Consider the following 12,214-nt stretch of genomic DNA (forward strand, 5'->3'; position numbering starts at 1 on the left):
ACTGTCCTCTTCTCCTAGGATCAGCACCTATTCCTTGCTTGTGGGATGACCTTATGAGAGCACTTGTTCTTTCCATTTTGGTAGGTACTCCCCTTACGAAACATCCCTATTTTTTAGGCCACAGATTGTCCTGTCTCCACGTAGGTACACCTGTCCTTTATACTTGGTGAATGCCGGATATGCTCCCCTTATCCTTTCTGAGTAGGCCTCACGGTTCATTACCCTAGTATACCTTTCTGTGTATACCATAATTAAGTATCTTCTGGTAAAGATATAAATTTATTTTAAACGTCGCATTCATTCTTTAATTTATCATTTACTCCCTAGCGTCCTCCTCTACTTATCGACTTCTATATTTTAAATATATACTATGTTTACATATACTCTTTACACCCCACTATCCTTCAATTCATCAGAGTACTTATTACACTGACGTTTCTTAATGATCAACATGACTAATTCCTTTCCTACTTTCGTTTTCTTTCTTTGCTCATGCCTATTTCTTATTTATCCATTACTCATTACTACTTTATAGTTGTTCATTATGTAATGTTTTTCTTCCATAAACTTATATGCTTTTCTCTCTCGTTGTGCATGAGTTCGTTGTGCCTATTCTAATCTCTATTTAGAACTGTCACTGTTCTTTGTTTGTGTGCACCTCTTCTTATGTACATTCGATGTAGAACTGTCATAGCTTCCGATATATAGGTGCATATCTCCATATGTACACACATTTTCCTCTATGACACCTGGCGGTTCTCACATTGTGACAGGCTTTGTTTTATGTAATTTAATGTTTGTGTAGAAGTGTATATTTGGGTATATGTGGATGTGTGTCCATGTAGTCTGATTTCTCGGCCTTCTTATCTAAAATAAGATTTAGGTTTCTAGTAAACACAGAAATAAGAAAGAACTTCAGCAATATAAGTTTGTGAATATGAAAAGAGGGAAAAAATAGACAGGTCCTCAAATGAGAAGTAAGAAAAGAAAAAATAGATGTGGATGCTAGGATCAAAGGAGAAAAAGAAGATAGCCCCAAAAATAGGAAATCCTTCCAACCTCCCTTTCCTAGGATCCCTACCCCTCAGGTACTTGAGTGAGACGCCGGAAGACGTCTGGTGTTAAATCATCCCCCACAGAATGGACTTTCACTCTTTGAGGTCCCTGAAGGAAATGCTAGCAACCCTATGGAAATGGCAAATGATGAAAAATCAGGCACACTTGTTTGTGAGGGTTGTTTGAATGATGTGATGTGTGTTTTGTGTTAGTCATGATTTATCTGTTCTTGTAAATCATGCTTTTAGCTACAATACCCAACCTTTCCAAATTTATACAAACCCTCCCATCTATATCACATCTCATAAAAGGTATAAAATACTCTATACAAAATAGAAAATCTATACACTATAGGAATAACAGTTGTTCAGCTGGTCACATCATATTATAATTATACTTTCCACAAATATAATGCTCTATTGAGGTTATTTCGTCTAGATATCACTTTTTTCTGTGATTCTCTTATGTTGTTCCCTATTTTATAGCCATATCTGGTTTTCTAAGCAAAAAGATTACAGAATAGTTCTAGATTTTAAAGGAATTAGGTGCAGGAAATCTATTTTGGAAAAAAACACTGAAAACAACTCGGGATCCGAAGGTCGTGACTCTGCCTGTTAACTCAAAATGTTAATGTCCCTGGGGGATAGATGACAGAATAGTTTAAGATTTTAAAGGAATTTGGTGCAAGAAAACTATTTTGGAAGAAACTCCAAAAACAACTCAGGATCCGACGGTCGTTACTCTGCCCGTTAGCTCAGAATGTTATCGTCCCTGGGGGATATACAATTTTACATCCTTTATATTGTATTTCCCCTTCTCTAATCCAGCTGTGGGATCTACTAAAAAAAAACATCTTAGGATGGATCATCGTTTGTACCTGGCACAGTTACTCATTTTTGGAAAAACTTATGAGTCTCTTTCTTCAGAGTCGAGCTGTGAACACGCACCCCCCCCCCCTCCCCCCCCCCTTCCTCATGTTAAATGCCAATCGAACTATTTCTTTATAGTACCCCAAGTATTATTATAATATTTTGGGTCTCACTGATCTGATATTAACTTTTCTTGAGCACTGGCAGACCAGTACTTCTCTTTAAATTTCTTTTGAAAGTCTCCCCAAGGGGAAAAATTCTCAATATTTATTGTTCTTATTGTTCCCCATTCTGAAGCTTCCCCTAGAAGGTACCCCAAAGCAAATTCGATCATCTTGGAATCTTCCCAATTTTTGGTAAAGCTTGGTTATATCTTTTTAAGAAATGGGTCAGATGTACCTCTTAGTCCGGCTTAAATTTAGGGAACTGTCTAGATAACCCTGAATTAGCTTCCCATTGCAAAGCAGTCACTGCTTCACATTAGGTAAAGTTACCCTTTTTTCTACTTTATCTTGGATAAGCTTAATTTGTCTCCACAGGTCGTCCACACTGTTCCTGGTATCGTTGAGTTTGGAAGAAGGAATAGGCGATACATTTCCGGATGTTATTCTCTCAGTAACCTTTCGATCTATACTTTCTTTAAATTGTTCCTCCAAACTAATTACATTTATAATATCAGAGTTAGCTATTTTCTCTTTGAAATTTCTTTCTACATTACCTACCCGTGCATTGACACCTGTAATTTGCAACTGAATGACTGGCATTAATTCATTCTGCTTATCTACACTCTCTTTCAAAGTATTCAACCCCTGCCTTACATCATTATACTTAATGTTGTACACGTTTTCAAAAGATCCTAACTTTTCAATAAGTTCAAATTCTAATTATTACATTTGTTCTCCATGTTAACTTCTAACCTTTTCAATACATCTTGAGAAGTGTCATTCTGTTTCTGACTAAGGTCAGTAAACATATGATTTATATGAGTGGTCAAAGAATTTGTCAGCTCATTCTTTAAATCTACTTTTAAATTCTCTACTTTATTACTTATAGCATCGAACTCAGTCTTCAAAGCACCTATGCCTTCACACAGATTACTAAATTCTTTGCTTTGAGAGTCGACTTTGGCATTCAACAAACCTAAATTTGTCGTTTGAATATTTAGAGTTTCACTCTGAGCATTTAAAGCTTCACTCTGGGTATTTTATTGAGAACTTAATGAGTTTAACTTAAGACTCTGAGATTTGATTAAATTTATCAACTCAGCCCAGTCAGGCACTTCTTTGCTAATTTTCATGGCCATAGCTGGGTCTTTAGTTTCCCCAACCTGTTGTATATTTTCCAAAGTTTTATATCCTTTAGCTCTTGTAAGCATTTAAAACTAACTTTAAATATGATAATCACACAATAAAAGTTCACTCAACAGTATCTTGTACCACTTCATACCAAAATAATCAAGTTTTGTTTCACGCTCACCTGGCGTAGAATTTGCGTTGCGTAGGTGAGCGGATGTGGAGGCAGGTCAGCACCGGTGAACAGCAGCTGGTGTCGGTGGTGTCAGATGTATGTTGGTTTCCGCATCTGCATCCCCGCGATGTGAGTGAGAGCTGTATACTCTCCGCACTGCATCTTCTTGGTTGAAATGTCCTATGCACATTTCTTCTTAGACAAATATGTCGAAATCTTCTTTGCTGTTTTATCATTGTGAATTTTTCATTTCTTCACTGTCTTTCCATTTAAATTCTGCTCCATTGGATACTTGAACATATTCCAATTTCTCAGAGTAATTCCCCTGTCTTATTATGTTTGGTTGCTATGGCAACATGTAACAGCAGCTTCTCTTGTTTTTGACTTAAAATTTCTGTTTTCTCGGTACTTCACGGTCGCTACGTTTCAATGTTCAAAAGACTTAAAGTGTGAGTGTGGATCTGGGTTATATTAGTTTATTCTCCCAAACCACCTTCCACTTCTTTACGAGGTGACTTACTTGGAACTTGCAGCCACTCTTCTTTACTGGGTAGCCACCTGCTGGAAACCCTCTTGACTTCTCCTCCATAGAATAACGCTAGGTACAGGAATTTTTAGACTCTTTCTACTTATGAAATAAGTAGGTATACAAACTTTACTTTTCATCAATTAATGAAGTATTTAATCCCCACACACAATAAAACTCTCACTTTACACATAAATATGTAACTTCCTGTAAGTCTCTCATACAGCCGAATGTCAGAAACAAATTGGGTTACAGTTAAAAGAAAGTTGGTTTAGATACCATTGCTTTTCTTAACATGAATCAGAAAATAAGTCTTGCCTGTAGCAAGCTTAAATTCAACAGTTTTCAAGAGTTCTTTTTCACCTGTCCTTGTTTTAATCACATCTCTTTCTGCCTAGTCAGCTATGACAGTCAGTCATATGTCAAGTCTCAGTTATGCACAGAAACTTTTGTTATTTAGCATTGGCTGTCGGTGCTGGGTTTGATCCATATCCAGAACAAAACAGGTTGTCATCTCATTTAAAATACAAACACATGCACAACTAGTTCTGCAAGAATAATTCAGATTTTTAATCCTATTATATGGTAGGGATGATAAGTGAATTTAGGAACTGCACACAGAGTGATGTGTCACCATGAGTAACAGAAAGTTACTAAACAGTTTATGCAAGATAAATTGCCAAATAAATGAAAGTTAATTGCTGGCCAGAAAAACCTTTTAGAGAGCAAGAATACTTTGAATTATCATAGAACTTTGAGAAATCAGATATTCTTGCTAAATATCTTATTCACAAAAAAATCTAGTTCTGAGTAAGAGTCCAGATATTCTTGCTAAATATCTTATTCACAAAAAATCTAGTCTGAGTAAGGACTGTCTCATCTGTAATCAAATGTTTTCTGATACTTGCATTATCATGTTATTAACTTACATCTGGACTTACTGCCACACAGAGAAATGTTCTCCAGTAGTCACATGCAGTAACCATTTTGCATAGTCAAAAAATTGTACCAAAAATAGGTTAGAGGACCTGCAAAAAAGTTACATTATGTGGGCTGCATGAAAATCAGGCAGAACATAGTTCAGGTCATTCAAATACTTTTCAGCATGACAGCACTTAGATGCACTCTAATAAGAATAAGCTTTCTTCTTTTTTTGAACTCATTTCAGTACTTAAACACAATAGCAAACACAAAAGCCAAAAGCCCATAACTCAATGAAGCATGTGAGGGGCTGGAAACGATATTGTCCACAGATTGCACAATATTTCTCAAGAAGCACAATACATTTGAAAAGCTTTTCTTCTTCTTCTTCTTCTTCTCCTTTTTCTTCTTCCTTTCTTCGTAGGCTAAAGCCAGTTTCCTTTAGTAGCCCTCAGTCCACACTGAGGTTGTTGCTCCATCTTTTCCTTGAATGGCCAATATTTCTTTTACCAGCTGGTAATTTATTTCTATTTTTACTATTTATTTATTATTTATTTATTTCTATTCTCACAATCTTCCATTCATCCATCCTGGCTATGTACTTGTTTCATTCATGCTTCCTCTTTCGTGCTCACTCATTCATTAATGGAGTCCATTTCAAAACCTTTTCTAATGTTTTCACTTCTCTCTATATCTCACAGTGTCTTCCATGTAAACATTGACAGAATTTTCATTTCCATACTTTCCAAAAGCCTTTTTGTTTTTGAAGTTTCTGGTCTTGTCTCAGCTGTGTATTTCATAATTGGTCTCACTACCATTTTGCATATTCTTGCCTTTGCATCTTTTCCTATATGCATGTTTTTGCAAATAGGATCATTTAACCACCCTGCCATTTTGTTTGCTTTTTACTTGTTCTCTAACTTCCTTTTCAACATTTACATTGCTGGAGAGTTCAATACCAAGATATTTAAATGTCACTATCTGTTGAATAATTTTTCCATCCACTTCCAGTTTGCATTTAATTGGTTCCACAGATGTGGTCATGCATTTTGTTTTTTGAGTAGATATGACCATATTTAGGCTTTTGGCTGACATGTTGAATATATGTAACAGTATGAAAAGCTTTTGATCTGTTCAATGCTGATGCAAAATCTCTGAATCTAACCCACACATGTTCAGAATAACTGCGCTAATGGAAATATCACACTAGCCTCAGGAAATACGTGCAAAGGTGAACTTACACATAACACAGAGCTTTCCCCTCACCCTTTGTTAAGTTGTGAAGTGTCTCGGGGGCATACCAGATAAAAAGAGAAAAGATCAATCTCCATGCTAAACTGTAACTGATTCATGAACACAATACAACCTCACTATTCTTACACTGAGAATGACTCCACATCACTAAGCCCTGGAGTGCATTGATGTGACGACAATGGCATGTCCTTGAGCCTACAGAAAAATCTTTTATAGCTGATGACACACACTCTGACAGGGAACATCTGACTTAGAGGCTGCTGCAGTTTCTCTAGCCAGTGCAGGTACTGCACTGCTGTACTGTAGTTCTAAAGGCAAACTAACAATCCTGACACAGACACACTGAATTGTTGTGTATGTCACCTTTTCCTGCACTACTGTTGAATATTTCCTCCCTCCCAGAATCTTCCACAGTCATGAAATAATGATTCAGACGACAATCGGCTCCTAAATCACCACACACTGACTGTGACAGTCCCCTAATCTGGTATCGAGCTGGGCTTCTGCAGTATCATTCACATGTGTTCAATGTGATATATATGTTTGTCCCTTATATTGCATGCTAAATCCACACAGTGTTTAGAACCACTATATCTAAGACCTCCGCCCCAAAAGCCTGTTGCAGATAACAGTCTGATACCTGTTTGCTTAGGAAGTCACATATTTTTGTCCCAACACAATTTTGCATGCAGGGTTTCCATGATGTAGTTTTTCATGGATATTTATAACTTTTAGTCTTACTAGCTTCAAAATGTTGAACACTGTTATTTTCTGGAAATTATCAGCACTTGTTTTACTTATGAAGAGAAATTAAAGTAAGTAATAAAAGACATTAATAATATACAAGGTATCTCATAGTTTTATATATTCACTGTTGCTAAAGATTGTGTGCTCATAACCAACTGAAGTCACTGAATAGTACAGTGCAAAGTCCTTAATTTGTTACTGACACAAAACTATACTTACAGACAGTTTAACCTGTGTACATAATTATACAACAATTGTAAAGCCTTTGATTTACTTTTATAATAAATTTACCTGGATCGGGTATGAAATGCCTTCCTCTTTAGCCAAACGCACAAGCAGTGCTGTAACAAGACTGGAATCTAAGCCACCAGAAAGCAGGCAACCAATTCGGCGATCGGACATCAGTCTCTTCCTCACAGCAGACCTCAAAAGGGTACGAATATTGGCATGTATGTCAGTGGGATGGAAGTCTACAAACGTAGAAAAGTTCAAAATAATTATCAGCTTTTTAGTTTTCATGTCTAGATATAAAGGATACTACTTCAACATGCTGAATTCCAACTTAATATCTTGTGGTACTATTTCCATATACCATTTCCATGAGTATATTACAATTTTTCTTTACCTGTGGCAATTTAATTTTCAAGTAATGATGAAAAACCAAAGTCATAGTTTGTTAATCATATCCTAATTTGGACCCTTTAGGCAAATGGAATGCACCAAGAATAAGAAATACAAAGCACATTCTGCTCTGCTCTGCTCTGCTCTACTTTAACTCTACTCTACTCTCCTCCCCTCCCCCCTTTCCCCAACCACAACTCTTTTTCTGATAGCAGGAGTTTCATATATTTGAAGGTAATTACTGGAAAGCCATTCTGTCTCCTAATAATTTAAATACTTTTCTCAGTTGAACTTTTCCTTTAATTTAACAGGGGTTTTCTAATTGACTTTTGGGCTTGTGTGTGTGTGTGTGTGTGTGTGTGTGTGTGTGTGTGTGTGTGGTGTAGGCAATGGAAAACATATTATGATTATTACTGTTGCAGCAATGAATAGGCAAACTGTTGGCGTTTTGTTCTGCATCTGCAAATGCTTTGACTGCAGTCAGATGACAGTTACAGAAGTAGTTACAAAATGGTGGCCAGTGACACCAAGAAAGCATTTGTGCTTTTGAATATCATCAGCATCAGTCTATCATAACAGTCAGTTTTGAATGAACTGTGGGGAGGTCCCTTCCTCTGACAATTTCATTTGCAGATGTTACTGTGACTTTGTGGATATAGGCCATTTATCTAAAATTAATGTCAAGACAGTGGACAACAAGAAACTGAATGCACCTTACTACAGATAATGCCATATTTCTTGCAACTGCATCACACTGTAACTGATAATAACAAAAGCCTACTGCAGTGACACATAACACTCCAGATAAGTGACGTGTATCCCTAGGTATTTTTACTGATGAATAGTACTTGCAGCAAAAGTTGTTTACATTGTAAGAAATTAATAACATAAAATAATATGTCTAGTAAATGTGCAGATATTATGCATTAGTTTTATTTATACTGTGCATGTGTTAAGCCCTGTTGAGGGACAACACATTTCTTCACCATGGGACAGTGGTCGTTGAAACTTAGTGAGAGGGGATACCTGTTTGGATGTGGAAATAAGTGTTCAATGGATTGCCATCCAGCTCTGGAGTTAAGCTGACTTCCCAAGAACTCTTACATCAATTAAAAAACATTGTAATGGAAGTGAGATGAACTTCTAGTTAAATACTGATTTTGTGTACAGAAGCATTAAGATGTTCAGTTAGTACAAGATGTTGATGTATTTAAAATGGAGGAAAAAACATTAAATGCTAAGTCACAATTAGTGTGGAAAGTTCATTCCTCAAATGTGGTGTAAATGAAATAACATTATTGGATTTAAAAGAGTTAGTACAGATTTGGTGATGAAGTTTGGATGATTAACATAGGACATACATGGTCGTAGCTGCTGTTATACAAATATGACAACCACCCCAATATTGCAGAAACAGCTACACTACACTACATTCAAACTTTATCGTATCCCACTACCAGAATGACTAGATGAAGACTGTTCTCGTAACAGGCTAGTTTTTGGACATTAAGCAAGCATTCATGCGACTGGAAAGAAGAGTAGACAAAATGTTTGCATTCCAGAAACAGAAAACCCTGTTGGTGTGTGGAGCACATGGGTGCCAAAGTGAATGCGTTCTGCACTATTGTAAAAATGAAGGCCGAAGGCCTGTTCTTCTTCATTGGACAGTGTCAGGTCCGTCATACCTGGATATGACTACAGAATAACAACAGTGATGATTGCAGACTGCAACAGGGAGGCACATCACCTCATTTCCACATAGAAATCATAGAATTTTTAAAGTAATCACTACCACACCAATGGATCAGCAAGGGGATGGACAGTATCCTCTTATATGTCCTTAGCCTAGCCACCAAGTTCACTAGACTGAGAACCATATGATTCTTTTGTGTAAGGGGAAGTTCTAGATCAAGTATTTATTCCTCCTTTACTGACAAAGATTCTGGAACTAGTGCAGCAAATCTGAGTCACTTTCCTAAACATCACTGTTGGCATTTTGGAGAGTATGTGGAAGAGGTGAACTATTGCTTGGATGTAAGTCAACTGACAAAGAGTACACACAGTATTTCTACTTGAAATGAAACCTTCACAGTCATTTAGAATAACCCTCCATGAATACTCTAAGAAATTTTGCTGTTAAATAATTCATTTCATTAATGAAACAATGAAAAATCCAGTATGGAATAATGACAACATTATGAAAAGGATAGATTGCTACTCACCATATAGTGGAGATATGAAGTTGTAGATGGGGGGGGGGGGAACCTGCCAAACGAGGAAGCTTTCAACCAAAAGACCTTCTTCTGAATCAGAACCCCCCCCCCCCCCCCACCCACCCACCCACACACACACACACACACACACACACACACACACACACACACACACACACACACACACACAAAAAACCAGTGTCTCTGGCTGCCGAGACCAGACTGTGAGCACCAGCGCATGATGGGAGAAGCAGTCTGCATGGTGGAGTGAGGAGGCGGCTCAGGCAGGGAGGGGGAGGGATAACAGGGCAGCGGTGGGGGACAGTAAAGTGCTATTTGTGGGAGCATATAGGGATGAAGTGAGGACAGGGTAAGGCAGGTATGTGCAGTCAGAAGGTTAGACAGAGAGCAAGGGGAGGGGGTGGGATAGGATGGGAGAGCAAAAAAGGAGAGAAGTAAAAGTTCTGTGGATGTGTTGGTGAAGTAGATGGTTGTGTAGTGCCAGAGTGTGAACAGGGAAGAGGATAGGTGGGTGAAGGACAGTGACTTACAAAGACTGAAGCCCAGGGATTTATGGGAACGTAGGATAAATTGCTGGGACAGTTCCCACCTGCACAATTCAGAAAAGCTGGTGTTGGAAGGAAGGGTCCAGGTGGCACAGGCTGTCCAGCAGTCATTGAAACAAAGTACTGTGTGTTGGGCAGTGTGCTCAGCAACTAGGTGGTCCAGCTGTTTCTTGGCCACAGTCTGTTAGTGGCCATTCATGCGGACAGACATCTTGTTGTTTGTCATGCCCACATCGAATGCAGTACAGTGATTGCAGCTTAGCTTGTAGATCACATGACTGGTTTCACACACAGGTTTGCCTTTGATGGGATAGGTGATGAATGATCCTATCCTTTCCCATCAAAGGCAGGATTACCTATGAAACCAGTCATATGATCTACATGCAAAGTTCCAAACACAGTGCTGTTTTCTACATGATGAGTTGCACTCTATCCTTTTCATAATACTCTCATTCCATTAATGTATAATCTGTGATTTTTTTATACTACAGTTGTATCTACATCTTCATTCATACTCTACAATCCACTGTGAAATGCATGTCAGATAGTAGTTTCCATTGTATCTCATACCCCATCTGCATATGGTATGCTGAAAGTACAGTACCAAAAAAGTATACAGTAATTAGTCTAATCTTGTCTTTGTGGTCCCTGTAGAAGCTATAAATTGATGACAGTAGAATATATATAGATTCTTCACTAAATACTGGTTCTTGAAACGTCGTAAGTTAATTTTTGTTGGATAGTTGGCATCTATCTTCAAGTATCAGCAGTTCAGGCTTTACAGCATTTTCACAACTTTCTCTCATGGGTCATACAAAACATGTCATCATTCCAGTTGCCCTTCTTTGTTTATTTTCAATATCCCTATTAGACATATTCAGTCTATAGTTTTATAATAATTACAGCACATGCAGTACAGTGCTGTCAGAGACAGCAAAGGACTTGCAAAAGCAGTTGAATGGAATGGACAGTGTCTTGAAAGGAGGGTATAAGATGAACATCAACAAAAGCAAAACGAGGATAATAGAATGTAGTCAAATTAAGTCAGGTGATGCTGAGGGAATTAGATTAGGAAATGAGACACTTGAAGCAGTAAAGGAGTTTTGCTATTTGGGGAACAAAATAACTGGTGATGGACGAAGTAGAGAGGATATAAAATATAGACTGGCAATGGCAAGGAAAGCGTTTCTGAAGAAGAGAAATTTGTTAACATCGAGTATAGATTTAAGTGTCAGGAAGTCATTTCTGAAAGTATTTGTATGGAGTGTAGCCATGTATGGAAGTGAAACATGGATGATAAATAGTTTAGACATGAAGAGAATAGAAGCTTTTGAAATGTGGTGTTACAGAAGAATGCTGAAGATTAGATGGGTAGATCACGTAACTAATGAGGAGGTATTGAATAGAATTGGGGTGAAGAGGAGTTTGTGGCACAACTTGACTAGAAGAAGGGATTGGTTGGTAGAACATGTTCTGAGGCATCAAGGGATCACCAATTTAGTACTAGAGGGCATCGTGGAGGGTAAAAATCGTAGAGGGACACCAAGAGATGAATACACTAAACACATTCAGAAGGATGTAGGCTGCAGTAGGTACTGGGAGATGAAGAAGCTTGCACAGGATAGAGCAGCACGGAGAGCTGCATCAAACCAGTCTCAGGACTGAAGACCACAACAACAACAACAGTACATCATCATTTAAATATCTTGATAGTATATAATTATGGAACCATGTCTAAAATTGAAAGCTAGTGTTAAAGTTTGTTGCAAAAAACAGTGTTTTTGTTAGTGCGTATACTTTTATTTATTATTTTAGTCAAATCGATGAGTAAGCAGTGCACAACAGCCACTTTTTGTACTATTTCATTGTCTCTTTGGAGCCACACATGGCCCGTGTATAAAATACATAATTAGTCCTGCTGAATAGCTTTAAAGTTTTTATAACAGTTCTTTTCATGATAACTGAGATGGTTAT

The 12,214-nt window shown here is 37.6% G+C and overlaps 1 protein-coding gene across 3 annotated transcripts in view; it reads right to left on the reverse strand.

Moving 5' to 3' along the window:
• Positions 1-12,214, reverse strand: part of LOC126483917 (asparagine synthetase [glutamine-hydrolyzing]) — a 229,300-nt gene that overhangs the window by 107,936 nt on the left and 109,150 nt on the right. For all 3 annotated transcript variants that reach the window (XR_007587788.1, XM_050107190.1, XM_050107191.1), the window contains exon 6: positions 7,132-7,310. Coding sequence is in view for 2 of the 3 variants with exons in the window: in XM_050107190.1 (XP_049963147.1) it covers positions 7,132-7,310 (179 nt within the window). In the remaining variant the exon portion in view is untranslated. The remainder of the gene's footprint in view (positions 1-7,131; positions 7,311-12,214) is intronic.

The sequence above is a fragment of the Schistocerca serialis genome, chromosome 6 (genome assembly GCF_023864345.2).
Source record: "Schistocerca serialis cubense isolate TAMUIC-IGC-003099 chromosome 6, iqSchSeri2.2, whole genome shotgun sequence".
Taxonomy (NCBI): domain Eukaryota; kingdom Metazoa; phylum Arthropoda; class Insecta; order Orthoptera; family Acrididae; genus Schistocerca; species Schistocerca serialis.